The sequence below is a fragment of the Lygodium microphyllum genome, chromosome 7, assembly GCF_053477565.2.
Source record: "Lygodium microphyllum isolate KBCC chromosome 7, Lygodium_microphyllum_v1.1.10, whole genome shotgun sequence".
Taxonomy (NCBI): domain Eukaryota; kingdom Viridiplantae; phylum Streptophyta; class Polypodiopsida; order Schizaeales; family Lygodiaceae; genus Lygodium; species Lygodium microphyllum.
The window spans coordinates 57788287-57807421 of record NC_141141.1 but is presented as its reverse complement, the minus strand read 5'-3'; the positions used below and the strand labels follow the sequence as shown (position 1 = coordinate 57807421).

The following is a 19135-nucleotide window of genomic DNA, read 5'->3' as shown; positions in this document are numbered from 1 at the left end:
GTCAAAATAGAAATGGAAGGCTAGAAGACTATGCCTCTTAACTTGGATGCCATCCCGAACATGCTTCAATGAAACATAAATGACATGATTTGTCTTGGAATGCTCCATAAGAGGGATGGTGTAGGCCAGGACAACAACCATATTTGTATTTCTAAAGGTGGCAATAAAAAAGCATTATTCATATCTTGGTTTCACACATTACCATCTTGGAAGGATGTATGGGGCGCATTTTCTATTGCTACAAGCTATGAATGTAGTGATTAAGTCTCCAAGTCTAGTGAATAGAAAAATTATATTAAAGAAATAGAAGTTTTTACAACACATTCACTTATAGATTTGAAGCTTTCAACACGTATTCACAATTTTGTGTATTTATACCACACATACATATTTTCAATATTCTCTATTAATAGATATTATGGATTTATACCACACATACATATTCTCTATTAATAGATTTGCCCACCTTGGATCTAGTTTTCCTCTCTTTTGGGATTACTAGCATCTTGCCTCCTAGTTATTATAGTTATATTTGAATTTCTTTGGATCTCAAATATATAATGATAAGGAAGGTCAATAATTGCAACAAATACATTGGGAAAGTTGTAGATGAAGCAAGTATTTCTCTATTTAAATGCTACTTATTGTACTCCTCTCTCTCTCTCTCTCTCTCTCTCTCTCTCTCTCTCTCTCTCTCTCTCTCTCTCTCTCTCTCTCTCTCTCTCTCTCTCTCTCTCTCTCTCTCTCTCTCTCTCTCTCTCTCTCTCTCTCTCTCTCTCTCTCTCTCTCTCTCTCTCTCTCTCTCCATGTGGTATTTTGCATGTTCTAAAGTAATGAAGAATCTTATGTGCTATAATTTTTTGGGAGATTTAAAAGATAATAGCATTGCTTGGGTTGAAGTTAAATATATAACATGAGATTCTTACATCAACTTCAAATGGCTTGAACAAATGTTAGCATATAGAGGAGGTATGTATTGTTCTTTGGTTTATGGCATATCTTTTGAAGTGTTGTTTTGAAAATAATAGTGGTACTTCTAAACTAGATGCATGGATTCATATTTAGCTTACCAATATCATATTTGATCATTGAAATTCAACAAAGTGAAATGTATGGACTTGGCTGCTTGCCTTGCATTTTCCCATTGAAGATAGAGCATAAATATAAAATCAAGAAAAAAATTAAGGATACCATGATTGAATTCTAACTTCATTTTTTTAAAGAGCTCTATCACAAAGTAGTTGGTTGTCTTAGGCCAAGTAATTCTTACATGAATTGTTATTTAAGAATGTTTTGAGATTTGGGGGGGGGTTCAATCAACACCATTAGAGAGTTCTAACAATTCAATTTGTAGGTTATATATATATATATATATATATATATATATATATATATATAGTTTTATGTTTGTGTTTAACATTTCTAAAAGGTTTACTATTCTAGGTGGTCAAAGTCACGTGAAAGCTAGGATGAATCTATTTATAAGCCTTGCAAATTCCACAAATGGTAGTAGGTGAGAACAAACAATTGCTATTGTGCCATGTGTGCTGCCAAAGAATTCTAGACAAGGTAGAGATTGCCATATGGACAAGGCTTAGAAACCCTAGTCTCCATCTAACGTGTCTATAATGTAGGCAATTGTAATGGAGAAAGATTGATGGTGATAGTGACAATATCAAAGCTCCCAATAGCCTTGTTTGGCTAAGGCTAATGGTAGAGGATGATGAGAATCCAAGTGGTAAATATGAGAAAAGAGTATGAGTAGATAGGATGAATAGGATGACGCTAGGAAGGGAACACTCAATTGCACACAATGATGATATAAGATTAAGCTACAACTAAGGTGGCATTCTAAAGTGAGGGGCTTACACATTGCTATCCCCAAGAATGCTTCATCAAGTATAGAAAGTGTAGTGATAGCTCTTAACATAGGGAAGTCTACCACAACAAAAGTAGGAGGTATCCAAATGCTAAACATCAACTTTAAATAACTAACAAGGTTAAGAAATGGGTACAAGAAGCTCAAGCAAAAGAACAAGTCCAAGGAGTCATGTATGACATAAGTGCAATGGGATTATGTAGCATAGCACCATTGTCAATTCCATTAGGAGATCACAACCTTAAAGAGATGCAATTCATATGCAATTAGACAAAAAGTGAGCCAAAGTTTGATTAAACTTAGATAAAGTCATAGCAAAAGAAATGGCATGTTCTATTATGATGAAGTGGATCCTAGTGTCATCGCCACAAGAGCCTCAACCAACATGACAATATCAATGGGAATATTTCTCATGAACAACCCTAACCTCTCAAAAAATTTCAAGCTTTGGGTAGAGGGAAGGAACAAACCTTTAGAGCAATCAGTTCCTACTCTACAAAGGAATAACAACAACTTCAAAGCTCTAATTTCATCTTAAAGGGCACATGGAAGCCAAAGCATCACTCCATCATCTTAATGAAGGCTCTAGTGCCTCCTTGAAAATGGGAATTGTTGACATAGTAGCTGGAGTTACCATTGTCAACTAGGGTTTAGAGGCATGGGGAAACCCACCAATCCAAAATGTCCATTTCAACTTCATGGTGGCAAAAAATTTCAAAGTTTGACTATTAGGAGTTTTGAAGGATTGGCTTGTTCAAATGATTGGGATTGGTTTCTTAGTGAATTTTGTGGTCATAAAGGGGTAGATTATGATCTATTGCTTGGTCATCCTTGGATGTGAAATGATTAGCTAATCAAAGACTAGGGAAATGGATTAGTCTTCTTGGGAAATAGATGTGAAGTAGTCAAAATAGAAATGGAAGGTTTGAAGATTATGCCTCTTGGATGACATCTTCAACATGCTTTGATGAGAAATGCATAACGTGCTTTCTGTTGGAATCCTCCATAAGAGGGATGCTACAAGCTAGGACAACAATCATATTTTGTATTTTTTAAGGTTGCGATAGAAAATTATTTTTCATCGCTTGGATTCACACATCACCTTCTCGAAAGGATATATGGGGTGTGTTTTCTATTGCTAACAGTTTGAATTTAGTGATTAAGTCTCCAACTTTGGTGAGTAGCAAAATTGTATTAGAGAGATAAAGCTAGAAGTTTTCTACAAGGCATTCACTTATAGATGTGAAGCTTTCAACATATATGTACAATATTATGGAATTCATATCAAACATATGTATTTTCAATATTCTCTATCAATATAGTAGCCTACCTTGGATCTAGTTTTCCTCTCTATTGGGACTACTGGCATCTTGCCTATGTAGCTATTACCGTTGCATTTGAAATTTTTTGGATCTAAGATATATAACAATAAGGAAGGTCAATAATTGCAACAAATACATTGGCAAAGTCATAGATGAAGTAAGTATTTCTCTATTTACATTCTTCTAATTTTAATTCTCTCTCTCTCTCTCTCTCTCTCTCTCTCTCTCTCTCTCTCTCTCTCTCTCTCTCTCTCTCTCTCTCTCTCTCTCTCTCTCTGTCTTGCTATTTTTCATGTTCTAAAGTGAGAAAGAATCTTATTTACTGCATTTTTTTGGAGATTTAAAAAATAATAACATTTCTTGGATTTGAAGCTATAATATGAGGTTCTTATATGAAATTCAAATAGCTTGAAAAAATGCTAGCATGTAGGGGGGTACATATTGTTTATTGGTTCACTTATCTTTTGAAGTACTTTTTGAAAGTAATAGTGATACCTTTAGACTAGATGCATGGATTCATCTTTATTTGACCAATATCATATTTGATAATTGAAATTTGACGAAGTGAAATGTATTGACTTGGGTGCTTGCCTTGCATTTTCCCATTGAAGATAGAGCACAAATATAAAATGAAGAAAGAATTTAAGGATACCACAATTGAATTTTGACTTCATTGTTTTTTAGAGCTCTATCATCATAGAGTAGTTGGTTGGCTTAGGCAAAGAAATTCTTACATGAACTATTACTTAATAATATTTTGCAATAGGAACAAATCATATTTATAGGTAAAATATAACAGATGTAGTAAGTGGGTGCAATCAATGTCATTAGAAAGTGCCAATAATTTGGGTTTTAGGTAAAATATATATTGTGTTTAACATTTGAGAAAGGTTTAATATTCTAGCTAGTCAAAGTCATGGGGAAACTAGGATGGACATATTTATTGGTCTTGCAGATGCCATAAATGGCAGTAGGAGAAAACAAAAAATTGCTATTGTGCCATGTGGGTTGCCAAAGAATGCTTGATAAGGCATTCTTTGCCATGGACAAGGCATAGAAATCCTAATCCCCATCTAATGCGTCTATAATGTAGAAAATTGTTAAAAAGGAAGATGTGTGATAATGATGACGATATCAAAGCTCCTAATAGCCTTGTCTAACTAAGCATGATTGAAAAGAATGATGAGAATCCAAGTTAGAAAGATGAGAGAAGATGATGACTAGGACAATAATAGGAAGGGAACACTCAATTGCACACAATGATGATAAAAAAAGGTGGAGACAACTATCCTATAAATAGGGGGTAGAATAAACTAGCTGACTTGTTGCAAAAAGACACAAAAATCTAGCTGACTATTTATCTAAAAAGGCAAATGCATATAAGAGGTTGACTCCCACAAAATGGTCTACCTATCCATGAAAAGGGTTAGTAAATTGACCATCGAATTGTGAAGAATATTTGGTCATGCATAAAGAACATTTATCCATGTATAAATATGCCACAATAGTAGTAGGAAGAATGTTCATCTAAATTACTTGGAATTCCATAAAGACCTCCCATGATAGTTCCCTTGAGAATATTCATTTGAGCATTGACTTATCATAGGAGAGCATTATACATTGCATCCAACATGCTACTATTCTCACTCATAGGTCTCCCAAGTGCTACCTTAGTTGAAGGTGTCTCTTCCATTTACATTTTGGGAAATATCCTTATCAAATGCATCATGATCTTGTTGTCATCAACTTGAGCATCAACATTAGCATATGCCCCACCATTTCCACCCTATCTGCATGAGAAACATGGTTTTGCAACCTCTACTCCCTAAATCCATAGTGCTAGGGGAAGTTTAGTTTGATAGCATTTGATCATTGCTAGGTTGTATCCTAAAAATTTCAAATATATGGGAAAAGTGTACTCCAACTATCATTGGTTCCAAAGCACACATGATGTTAGCTAAAGAGCTTTGATTGAGGAGTTCTATAGCTAGGAATGAAGCTAAGAATGAGTAGTTTTAGCATATATAATTGATCCCTTTATGAATATGATCAACTCACTACTAGATTTTATTCACAAATTACAAATAAAGCAAGTGTGATCTAACAATACCCACATTGATACTAGAACATAGTATCATTGGGTATCCTAGTTCATACATTGTTTGCATATCCCATAGAAAGGAATTCTTGATCTTCACATTCTACAAGGAAGTTATATAGTTGTTTGTAGGTTAGGATTGCATTATTCTTAGAAGATAAACACCTTCAAAGTCCCTAGATAGGGAAAAGTTTCTTTGTTACATAGAATTAGGTTTAGTAGGCCCTAGGAGGCTAGAAATTGCCCATGCTTAAATTGCTTGAGCAAGGGTTGCCATTATCATGAGAGTGCTAAAGGGGGCCTTCCTAAGTTTTATGCTTAATGTGACCTCTTCAAAAAAGCACACAAATTATTTTCCAACCTTCATGCTTGTGGTACTATTTGTTGTAGCTGGTAAGCTATATTGTTGAATGTGGACTTGACAAAAAATCGATAAGCTAGTTTAATAAGATACTAATGGGTACTAATGTAAGATATTTCCTAGGATTCAATCACTTTCTCCTTTACCTTGAAACCTTGTATTGTTTTGAAATCATTGAAGTTGGTAATATGGTAGGAATACCTATTATAATATGCTTTTGTTTTACTATATGATAAAGTGAGTTTTACTAGTATAAGTTTTAAAACTATAAATTTTAGAAGCGATCTCTCTATGTCTCAAAAAATATTGGTGTAGCTAATTATAACTATTTTTTTAATCGAAAAGCAATTCATCACAAATTCTAAAGTCTACATTGAAATATTTGCCACATATTATATAGAATAATTAGTGTATGGGCTCTTAAAGTTATTCTTGTTGACCACTCGAGTTCACTACAAGTTATTCTTTTTAACCACTTGAGTTCACTACAAGTTAGAATTCATGTTGCCAATGCCTTGCTCATAGGACCGGGTTTCATATAGCAATTTGAACAAGTCTATGAGGTGAATACCCTCATCAAAAATTCAAAGAAAACACATGCTTTTGAGCTATGCTTTGTGTTGAGATTCAGCAATCACACTCACTAAATACCCTCTTTGTATGGAGCTTCATGGCCAAGGACATGCAGGCTAACCTATCCCATATGCACAGTGGTGCCTATTGCAGTTTCCTACTTTCCTATAAAGCATTGTACTTGCTTCCTTTTCTTAAGGCAATGATAGTACTCTTTTCTTTTCAGTGAAGTGTCAATGTCATTGTCCACATACACAAGATTGTGTTTATGAGTCCAAGTCTCAATATTGGAACCTAATTCACTTGTGTAACAAACAGTGTCTTTGTCTTCTCCATCATGAGTCCACACTTCTCCTTCCATCCACCATAACTCACTGCCATGTTCTAGATCCCGTATCTTTAACATGGTATCAGAGCTCAGTTGGGCATGGCCTAGCTCATTTCACTCCTCTCTCAGCTCCTCTTCACTCAAGTCATCTCAAGCCCAGCTCAGTCCCAGCTAATGAGCTCATTTCTGAACTCTATCTCCACTTGCCCTGTTTGGCAGCCATAGCCAAACTTGCTTCAAGCTCTTATATCTCACTCCACAGGTCAAACCTCCTAGAGCTTCCTTCTGGGAAAGTGTTCCCCTACTTCCAGAGCTTCTTCTTGACACATCAATCATCATTGACTTTGGGCAAGCATAGCTCCAGCATTGTGAAAATTCTCAATCTCTGCCCTGTGTCTGCCATAGCCAGACAGGACCTAGCTCACTTGGAGCTTCTTGATCTCCCTCCACAGGCAAAATTTCAACACGATTTCTTCTGGAGAAATGTTCCTTGGCTCAGGGCGCTGCTTCCTGTCACTTTAAACATCAACATTGGTGATCTACAGCCCTGGCATTGCAGAAATTTGACGTCGCTGCCCAGATCTGCGCCGTGTCTGTTCGAGCCCTCTACGTGCGCCGTGCTGTCCGCGATCTGGACGATTTCCATAGGGCTTTGATAGCCCTTGACATAAGCTTCCTAGACATGTAAATTTTTTTGAAAATGATCAACTAGAAGTCCTGCAATCTGAAAAAAACCAGACCCCTGTCTCAGAAACCCTAATTCCACCATAGCCAAAATCTCTCAAGCTTCTTTTTTCCTCATTTTCTCACTCCTGAGACTAAACCAAGCTAAAGCCCACTCTAATCCATTGTCCCAGCATCAAATCAAGGAGGGGAAGGACTTGAGAAGATTGAAGAACAACCGAACGATCCCGAACAAGAAGAATCAAGCTCAACATCAACACTGACATAGTGTGTTTTCACATTGTCATTACCTGTGTCTCTTAACGCATTGTAATCTGCTCTTCTACTGATAAAATCTCAGAATTCTGGTGTTGATTTGCTACTGATCTTGCAACCTCAACATGGGAAAAGACTCTCCAAATGCTCGATTCAAAGGAGTTGGGTTCCACACTTAGCAAACCCTATGTCCCTTCTGCCTTGCAGAAGTAACTAGTCCAAATCACATGGCACCACAATTTCCATCCTTTATCTAGAATAGGATATTCCAACTCCACAGACGTTGGGGCCACAGAGGTCTTCAACTCCATTTCGGACTTGTCAAGGGGTGTCCAAAGCTCCACCTGACCCACAAGCTCCCTAGGAGTGAAACATTATTCCCACCCTCTAACCTAGCTACAATAGTATTTCTCTATCCAATTTAGCACTCGTCAATCAACAAAGAAGATGAATGTAAGACTAGATGCGAGTTGTAGAGAGCTCACATACTTACCTATCATGTTATAATCCTCGTCATTTGATGGCTTGCATATGGCTTTGCAATTCAAGTGTGATATCTCACAATCAGCTACTCCATTGGTCCCATGCAATTCATGTGCTCTCCAAGCGATCGTGAAGGAAGATAAAAAGAAGAGAATAGCACAAGAGTTGGAGAAGAGCTCTCTCTCTCTCTCTCTCTCTCTCTCTCTCTCTCTCTCTCTCTCTCTCCTAAGGTGATCAAATTGATAAGATAGAAACAAGAAGAAGAGCTCTCAAAGTTGGCACACACAAGAATAACCTCCTCTATTCAATTTTTGACCTTTTATACATGGACTCAAGTTTTAGGGTTTCTGCCCAAAAGGTGGGCACCCTACCCCTTTCTTGGGCCCTTAAACAATCCTTGTAGTACATGTATGCATGTATAAGATTAATCTTAGACTCTCTCCTAACTAAGATTGTTACAATTTGCATGGGAGTGAGCTCAACTCTCACTTTTACAATTGAAAGATAATATATTTTGAACCATATTGCAAGTATTTCAATTCAATGAAGATTCTTCACTTGTGTTGCAAGATTTATAATCTAAATACTACCACTTTTGTTCTTCTTCAACTTTGGTCCCAAATGAGGTTAACAATGATGATCACGTCATTGATGATATCAAAGACATATTTTTTAGGCTTATATGGTTGTGTTAGCATGGTGATGGCAAAAAGAGTGGCTAGAGTATTATAATAGATGGATAACCATACATGGAAGCTTTTTAGTGATGATATTGTTTGTGTTTTTGGAAAGATGGTGTTGCTATAAGCTAAGCAAGTCTATATGAGGAGGTTATGCATGAAGGAGAGTAAAGAGAGCCATTACCCTACCACTCAAGGGAGTCATGGAGTATGTGAGGAGCATGTAGCGACTACCCTATCGTATTCATCGCCAAAGAGACTAAGATTTGTGGAGTATTAAAGGCCATCCTACATGCAAAGTAGGTGGTATTGTGCTTGTGGCTCATAGGGATAGGACAAAGTTAGGAGTTGGCTCCCTACTGTGAGTGTGACTTGGAGCTTTGGAGCTCTTGCTATGGTTTGTGGTGTTCAAAGACAAGGTGGTATTTGTGGAAGTGTGGAGCATTGAAGCCAAGGGTGTTCTTCGATTATCTCTTTGCCTATGTGTTATGTGCTAAACTGTTGAATAATCAAGGTATGTTGAAATTTGACACTTTAATTTGTGAGCCTTGGGTGGATAGTTGTTTATTCCTCAAGGAGGACTATGAGTACATTATTATATCTAATGTGGAGAGCATATTTGTATTCACATTGTTTGATGCTTTGTCTATTTCATTTAAGTATCCTCATGGTGTACTTGCTATCAAATTCATCAAGGAACAATTGTAAGTAGACATGCATATATAAATCACGCTCCACAAGAGTTGGACATAAAAGAGTGATTTTAACCCTACTTGATGCTACAAGGGGTGTTGTAGTTGTTTGCATATATGTTCATGTCTATATACTAGTCTTATTCTACGATTCTATTGTCTTGATGTGTTGGACGTTTTGCTTGTGGATTGGAGTTCTTGTGGGTGTGATAGCCTAGCACAATGTACTTGTTCTCTTTCCTTTTTAGCCACATAGTAGGCTTGCCAAACCATTTAGTAACTCATTGTATAGGAATGAATTGTATGATGAGAACAATAGAGAAAAGTGATCATGCAAACTTCAAATGACATTAGGAATTACACATTTTGGTCACCTAAATTTCATGTAGTTTGTAGCCATAATATCATATGACTTATAGAATACTAAAGAATATCAACCTCAACAGTAAAAAAAGTTTCTTCGTAACACACCATCATATACAGTAATGTACTTTGAGGACACATCCTTTCATAGTAACCCACGATATACATTGCTAGGAATAGTTTATTGTTGTATTTCTCATGTAGTTGACACTCTTGCAATAAATTTCCTATTCATGTCATCATTTACATATCCCAAAAATGTCACAAGATAGTGTTAGTCAAGAGACACGCCTCTCCAAATATATGTTGTATTTTTTGAACACTTCTTGTGTATTGACCTAGGATCAACTCTTTAAGGCATAACTTTCTTTACCCCACCACTTTATGCATGTTGTACATTATTTACGAATTAAGGCCAATAGTTCTTCTAGCTCTCCAACTTCAAAGTCTAAGGTACCAAACATCAAGTCCAATATTCTAAGGTTGCCTCTCATTAGATGAGGTAGGTGAATGACACAATGATGATGGAGCTTTCTTATAAATTGTATCCTACAACATATGTGCATTGCATATGACTTTTAAATCCTATCACTTTTTAGATAAAGCTTGCCATGCCTTTTAAGTGTATTAGATTGCATTGCACCCATGCACACACTCCTCCTCTCACCCCTCGCCCCATAACACGTGGATCTTTTGGTTCCCTACAATTTCATTTATTATTGTAACAAGATGAAGTAGAAAATGGTTACATTTCATTTTTGTCACGAGGATTAAGAGTGGTGTTTTGCTTGATATCATTTGACATTGAGCTAATTGGCACAACGAACACACTTGGTGCATGTCTCAAAATGATCAAAGCATTTGCATTGCAAGGACATGCTTCAAAGCTTTTCATACATCACCTAGAAAGGACTTTGAAAAGGGATTTCAGTGTGCAACCTAGGTTTACAACTTTTCATTCATGATACTAAAAGGGTCTTCAAAAGCAATTTGATTGATTGAATGGAAAAATAGAGGCATAAATCCCCATGTATCAACAACAAAGGGTCAAGGACTTCTTTTTTTGGAATATGTAGCAACATTTCAAGTCATATTCAACATTGACTGCTAAGGTGCTACTGCATATAATGTTCAAGATATGGTTATCAGCAAGAGGGGATACTGTGCTGGTAGTTCAAGCCTTTAGATCTTTAAAGACCTTTGGACATGTCAATACAAGAGAGAATAGTTTGAGCGTAAAACTGTTAAAATTCAATACCAATGCATACTTTCTTTATGACTACGACCACCCAACTTGTAAACTTGCAGGTAAGAAGTTGACATTTTCAACCACAACAACAAAAATTCAAGAGAACTTTTGAGAAAAGAGTGAGCCATCAATTCTTTAACATTAAACAATTTTGTTTTTGTCTCTAGTCAATTTTGAATTGTATGCGTACCAAAGAGACAACATATTTAAGTTGCTCTTTATGAGAATCTATGTATTCAATGTAACATGACAATAAAATCGTATGTATCTACTTGGCTGGAAGTCCTTGTTGCTTTCTTATTGGATTTACAAGTAAATGTTCTAAGGATGACAAATATTCACAAAGAGGAATAAGAGTGGGCTCATATGCACCCTACTTTGGTGTTACTAGTAGTGGATGGTGACAACTTGCTCTTACATTTTCGAACTCATAAACTTCTCAAATAAGAACCAAGTTATAGTAGAGCAATTCACAAGTTCTTAGTTTAGCATTATTTGCAACATTAATTCTCCGTCTCTAGTTGCTTTTTGCAAGACCAACGACATGTAGATTAGTTTCAAATTTTAGTTGGCTTTAGTGCGTAATTAGAGGACTTATGAAACCGCATGCCACACCATATAAGAGAGTGAGATAAGTTAAGAGAGCTAGTTCACCTATTGAATGAGTATTAAATCCATTATCTTCCAAAGTAACATTGCACATTCTTTTCTCTGGAAAGGAGTTATGTATTTGTCCAATTTCCTTTTACCTTTTTGCTACCCATATCTAGAGACCTTTGTTGAGATGCATCATTTCTTGATGAGTTGTAGGACAGTGCAAATTAACTACATATGAAGTCTTAAGGATAATATTTAAACCCTATTTATAGCTAGTGTCCTTATAGTGATGTAGAGTTAATAATTGATCTCCATGGCTCGTATGTGTATGCGAAGGGTGGAATATGAATGGGTATGGTAAGGATGTTTGCATCATTGGAAAGCGCACACTATGTATCCATCTTAGTTTAAAGGTGATGCATCTAAGGTATATCATATGTGCTTGATTTCATTTAAATAAAAAATGTAATCACCTAAATGCATACATAGATGCTACTTCATATTTGACTAACTTCGTGACTAAGGTCATACATACCAAGAAGTGAAAATTTGGGTGTTCTCTAGTAAATAGTATTTGCAAATTGATTGCTTGATGTTCTATTAATATTATGCGTAAAATATATGTATTAGTCAAAAGATATATGCATAGCTTCCTTAGGAATATAGACAAAAATATCCTATAATAATCTTTACAAGGCTTGCATAAGCATTCCAGCTACCACATGATAGGTTTGCCCTTAAGGCATTCAATCAACACAATAAATTCTTTGACAACCTTAGTAGAAACTATAACCAACACCCCAAAATAGTTTTTCTATTATTGACCAAACAACAAAGCATTCCTAAGGCTCTGAATCTCCCTCAATGTGATTGCTCTGAGAATGACAATGGCTATCCAAGCTTGCCCATCAAGTAATCCAAGTCTTTTCATCCCTAAAAGCATCCATTGTGATTAATGTATTAATTATGGAGAGAAAGTGTGGACTATCACAATGGAAACTTGAAATTTTCAAATCATTCAAAGTTCAAAGTCTTTTAAGTGTCCTTTATCTCTTTGTCCATAAACGCTCCACAATGAAGGAGTATTAGAGCACATGAATAAATAGAGGTGGTTATGCTTTACCATTTAAGAAAGTAGGTTTCTTTGGAACAAAATGGCCATATGGTAATAGGCAATTCTTGCCCTCTTTAATCTATGGTGCTTTAGTTTATTAGGTAGAAGGATTCCGCTCTATCTTCCCCATAGACCCATTCCTATGTAACTTCAAATATCTCTAAGCATGCTAATTTTTTGTTGATGTTACATTTAAATAATAGCTGGAAAATGGTCTCATACATTATATGGTCAATCATCAACATCAAAGATGATTATGTGTTTTTATACATAGTATTTTGCTTCTTCATGTTTTGGATGCTATATATTATGTCCATTAGCTAGTACCAAAAACAATAATTGCACACAAAGTAAAAAAGGGGCTTGTTATGAAATTGATATGTGGAATCAAAATTAGGGTGGTATAGTGCTATATGAAATAGCTTAGGTGATAAGTGTATCACAAAACAATTAGCTAGCTTGTGTTTTAATCTATCTATCAATAATCAAGAGAAAGGTCTCCATTGTGACAAAAACTAGTAGATGTATACACTTGCCTTTTCGTGCAAGGGTAGAAGCAACATGAGAAAGAGAGCAAAATATGTTGAATCCAAACTAATAATAAGTCATAAGTATCACTATTATAGTGCTTTTGCCCTGATGGGGACTAGTACTATGGTATTGCTACCCTACACGAACAAAGTGTGGGATAAAGATAGACTAAAAAAAACCCATAAAACATGTACTAGGAGAAATCTAATTACAATAAGATCTAAACAAATTTACAAGATGGTATTTTGGGGATGAGGACACAGTGTGTGAAAGCCACACCATGGATGTTTAGTCCAAGCCTAAAGAGAGGATCATTTAAATAGGTGGATGGAGACAAATAGTAGAGCAGTGCTTGTATGTAGCAGTACAACAATTGAAAAGAAAAAAATAAAGCAAAGTGGTATTCTTTTCCATCGATATGCCAAAGAAAATGGAGAGTTTGCATGTTGGGGTGGGCTTGAGCTTCTTAGAGACCCTAATTTGCATGATCACAAATGTGTTGAAGTTGGATAGGATTGTGGTTGAGAACAAAAGGTGCTGGTAGCCTTCTCACTTAATGTGAGGTTGTAAGTGATATTGGATTCTAGTTTTAGAGGTTTTAGTCAATAATAAGTGGGTATTTGTAGCTTGAGATGGTAATCAATTAGGACTTGGTCTAGGATAGTGGCCACTTTTTAACATGGATTCAAAACATCGAATTATATTACATTCGCCTACACACATTTAGTTTCAAAACATTGAATTATGTCACACGTGCTTATGTGCTAGTAAGGCAACTTCATACTTCCAAGTTTTGTGACTATGAGCTAGCAAATAAACCAACATGAAAATATGAAGAATAATCTCATTAGATACATTGTTTTTAAGGATTTGGATTATATTAGGTAAAGTTGTTAAAAGCAACTTAAAAATAATGCAATTATAAACAAAAACTAGGGGTAAGGATGCATTTATTTTGGGACATGTTCTCTTATGATGCACCTTAATGTGGTAAGGAACTAGAATTTTCTAGTGTAACATGCACAAGCTTCATGGATAGCATTCATGTAGAATAACATGAAAACTTCCAATCTTGTGAATCCTTCCATGCTTATCTACTACTATATACAAATTGTCTTTCCATGATGTTGTAGATTTTACTGTCATAAACAACCTTTTATCTAATGCATCTAGGACTTCACTTGATCAAACCATTTCAAGGCACTTCAATGTTGCAAATTTTAGCCAAAAAAGGAAGGCCATAGAGCACATGTAACAAGGTGCCTCTCCATTCTTATTGACGTCTTCTCAATGAGCTAGCCTTGCTTGGTTATCCTTTGGTAGGTTTCTCAAAATTAGACAGTCAATACCAATAGGATGAACTAGTAACATTGGAAGGATAGGAAAAAGGGCATGAATGAACTTACTTGAGCTTTGCTTGAATTGTCAAGTACTTGTAGTGTCGATTTTTCTTGCTTGAAATTCTGTAGTTCTCTCTGAAAACAAGGTGTATGAATTTGAAAAGAGAGTTTGAGGCAAGATTTTGGAAGTTGATATTGGCCTCTTTACCTTAGGGTAAGGAGGCCGATAAAGTTATGGCCCTCACTGCTATTGCATTTTTTTTGTTCCAGTGAGCACGAACAAAATGGCACACGTGGAGGGGAACTGATTACACCATACATTATTGCATCATGCTTTGATTAGTTTACCAATTGTTCAAATCTTGATCACTTCTTTGGCCCGCTCTTGAATTTTGTCAATGCCCCCATGTGCCTCACTTTAGTGGGCAATATTCTTCCTTCACATATTCAATAATGGTCAGCAATGTTTCCAAATCTTGCATAGCTAAGTGCTATGATTTTTTGGGAGTGTTGGGGATTAAAAAACAATTGAGTAGGGATTTTGTGTGAATTGTCAATTCTCGCGAAGAATTGGATGGTTGCTAGTAGTAGTAGTAGGAGAGAGAGAGAGAGAGAGAGAGAGAGAGAGAGAGAGAGAGAGAGAGAGAGAGAGGCACATACATGCTGCCATGTACTCAAACTTACTTAGTATCGCTATTTTCGGTGATACTTCTTGCGCTTGTTGGAGTCCCTCAATTACAAGAGCACAAGTCAAGCAGCCAAGCCACACTTGCATTAACTTAGACTACATTGATCATGCCTAATCTATCTATGAGCATTATCATGTGACTCGCATAGACTTAGGTAATGCCTCGTGCATCTAGTCTCATGGAATTGGTGTCATGGAAACAAGAGCACTCACATAGACTTAGGTAATGCCTCATGATGCACCTCGGCTCATGGAATTGGTGGCATCACAACAAGAGCACCAAAGGAGGATTAAGGTTAGGTGGGTACGAGCGATAAAAAAAGCCAGCGTTTGGGCGGCTGCCATGTGGACGGGAAAGGCTGGCTTAGATAAAAATAACAATGATAAATTTAATAGAAACCGAAGGCTAATAAAGGAGAGCTCTCAGGAGACTGTATGACGTATCTATGTCTACAGAGAGACAGCAGTCAAAATAATTTTACCCAAAGTTCAAACCTTAATAATTAGACATTAAAAATACCAATACTATTTTTAAGGAAAGCGATAACCCCGGAAACAGATTTTCCCAACAGGGTAATGCATTTTCTGCAGGAAACACAAATTCCGAAAAAGAAAAGTATTTTTGGCCGAAGAAATAGGCCAGGAAATGGATAATTCTAGTTTCTCAGGAGGTGATCGAGGACTCAGGAGGCTGCACTGCAGCAGTAAATTGAATCTTAGAAAGCAACGTTTACAATAATACATGCTTTGTTGCAGATTTAATGACAAAGAAAACGAACTTGTTTTCTGGATTTTTTGAATCTATAAAAAAAAACAAATAACAGACTGAATTGTTGTTTTTTGTGGATTTAAAGGGAAAAAAGGTGCGCGCGCACACACACACACACAGAGACAGAGTGACACACTCCTGCGGTGGTTGAGAGGCGCAAAAAGAAGGGTCAAAGAGACCACCCAACACAAACAGCGCCCTCTCCCCCCCACCTCTCTCTCTCTCTCTCTCTCTCTCTCTCTCTCTCTCTCAGACTCTGTGTCTGTGTGTCTCTCATTCTCATTCACAGCTTTTGCCCCCCTGCCATGGTTTTCTTGAGAAAAACATAGTTACGCAGAAGTGAGTTTCAGACAATAGGCAGTAGGAACTTGGAAGGCTTTATTTAGCGACCCCCCCCCCCCCCCCCCCCCCCCCCCCCCCCAATAGAAAAAAAAACCCCTACGCTGGCTCCGTAAGGCTAGAAGAGAACAGGGCTCCGTTAAAGCAGTTCTGCTGGCCACTCCTTCCTGCTCTGTGCCTGGAAGGAGCTGCATCTTCTTTGCTGAAAGAAGAAAGCAGGGGAGCTGACGACAGAGTACATTTGTGCTTTTGACTTTCTGGGTTCCCTGAGAAAGAACATTTTCTCCTGGAGGTGACCTCCTATCTCTGCTTGTTTTTTAATTTTTGGTGCTCTGTTTCCCATCTTCTCAGACAGCTTGACTTTTTATCTTTGACATGCGTGTGATATACGTTCTCGAAATCCGTCTCATTCTTGATCGTTTCTCCTCTGATTGCTGTAGTTTATTTTGATTTTTTGAGAGAGAGAGAGAGAGAGAGAGAGAGAGAGAGAGAGAGAGAGAGAGAGAGAGAGAGAGAGAGAGAGAGAGAGAGAGAGAGAGAGAGAGAGAGAGAGAGAGAGAGAGAGAGAGAGAGATGGGTCTCCTCCCAGAGCAGCAGAGGATTTGCTAGGCCCATGATAACCTCACAGATGAAGCAAACTGAACAGGGATATGTCATGGCCGGTGATATCTGCTGATTAATTCAGTATCTATTGGTCTAGAGCAGATTAACCCCTCCATCCAGTGCCCTATGATATCAGGGATGCCGGCATGTCCTTCCCGCGCATGTAACACCGCGGTTCAGGTTACTTTCCAAGTTCCTGCGAGATTTTCCTGATCCATTTTCACTAAATCATGAAGGTCATCACAGCATCGACAATGAACCACATGCTTCAGCCTGCTCAGGTACTCCATCTTATCTTTACATATAAAACACAGTTTTGATATGGGCACTTTTCAAAGAGGGGAATCGTGAAGATTAAGTGCCTTACTGTTTATGGCTAGTATGAAGTATGTGTGGCTCATCCGTTATGTTTGTTTGGCTGCAGGTGGATACATCTGCTTGCTACTGCAGAGCTGACACCTTGACCGTAGTGGGTGCTCGGAAGTTTGTGCCCGGAACTAGACATTGTGTTCAACCACACATAAAGCCCAGCATTCACTCAAAAAGAACCAGGGTTCCAAAGGGGGAAAGGAACAAGCTACCACCTGATTTGATTCCAGGACTTCCCAATGACTTAGCTGTGGCATGTCTGCTCCGAGTTCCTCGTCTGTTTCACAGGAAGCTGCGGTTAGTCTGTAGAAAATGGTACCGCCTCCTTACGAGCAACTATTTTTTCTCACAGCGAATACGGCTTGGGATGGCAGAAGAATGGATCTATGTGATCAAGCGTGATCGCGATGGGCGTGTGTCATGGCACACATTCGACCCAAAATATCAGATATGGCAGCCTCTGCCACCTATTCCAGTTGAATACTCAGAAGCATTGGGCTTTGGTTGTGCAGTTCTAAGTGGATATCTGCTGTTCTTATTTGGTGGCAAAGACAGAACAAAGGGGTCCATGAGGAAAGTTGTATATTACAGCCCAAGAACTAATAGATGGCATCATGCACCAGAGATGCTACGGCGAAGACACTTTTTTGGTTGTTGTGTGATAAACAATTGTTTATATGTTGCGGGTGGAGAGTGTGAAGGTGTCCCTCGCTCTTTGAGGTCTGCAGAAATGTTTGATCCTAACAAAAACAGGTGGTCATTTATCTCAGATATGAGCACTGCAATGGTTCCATTTATAGGTGTAGTATATGGAGGGCGCTGGTTTCTTAAGGGACTTGGTGCTCACAGACAAATCATGAGTGAGGTGTATGCACCTGCAACAAATCATTGGTCTCCAGTTTATGATGGCATGGTTGCAGGGTGGCGCAATCCATGTGTATCTCTCAATGGTCAATTGTATGCTCTTGACTGTCCAGATGGATGCAAGTTGAGGGTTTATGATGGTGCAACTGACTCATGGAATAAGTCTGTTGACAGCAGGCTTCATCTAGGCAGTTCTCAGGCCCTGGAAGCTGCAGCACTTCTCTCCGTTGGTGGCAAACTGTGTGTTGTCAGGAACAACATGAGCATTGTAATGGTGGATGTTACAAATGCCAGTAATAGAGGGTCACTGTGGGAAACTATTGCTGGGAAGGGCCACTTTAAAAGCGTTGTGAGTAATTTTTGGTCCAACATTGCAGGACGGAACAAGAATAAGAGCCACATAATTCATTGCCAAGTTCTACAAGCTTGAGGTTGTATGTATTCATTAATAGCCTCTCGTCTCCACAGCCCTAGCAATTTCTTGTAGGAAAGGTTTTGAACTTTGGGGTACCCAGTTGATGCTCCAGGGTTCTGTTTCTTTTGGTGTAAACATATAATGGCACTTCTCACATATTTATGCTTGTGCAAACACCTCGGGGCTTTGAGAGCTCAACATATTAAGAGTTACCATATAGAGAAGATCAATTGGGCTAAAAATAATGATTATCTCACAGTGTGTCTTTGTGTTCCAATTTTTGTGATTTTTGAGGTAACAGATCCCATTATCTATGCCTCTTTTTGAGAATGTGTTCTTCCAATTAGTGAATACAGTCATTTCAAAGAGTGTTTTTTTGCCTTAAAGGAGCTATTTTGATGTATGCAGACTCACGTACATGAGGAGCACATCCCTTAGGCATACATTACAGTAATGATGCCCCATGTTCAGCTGTGTGTTGACCGCACAGTTCTCTGTCTGCATAATAGCTTCTTGTTTGAAGGAAGGCCAAATTTACC

General features: G+C 37.6%; 1 protein-coding gene across 1 annotated transcript; it reads left to right on the top strand.

Annotated features, from left to right (window-relative positions):
* The first annotated feature begins 16415 nt into the window (after positions 1–16415).
* LOC148033483 (Galactose oxidase/kelch repeat superfamily protein) lies at positions 16416–18851 on the top strand. The gene is made up of 3 exons (XM_087681418.1): positions 16416–16637; positions 16992–17229; positions 17373–18851. Exons 2-3 carry the CDS (start codon positions 17179–17181, stop codon positions 18609–18611), a joined length of 1290 nt encoding a protein of 429 aa, XP_087537544.1. The 5' UTR covers positions 16416–16637; positions 16992–17178; the 3' UTR covers positions 18612–18851.
* The last annotated feature ends 284 nt before the right edge of the window (positions 18852–19135 follow it).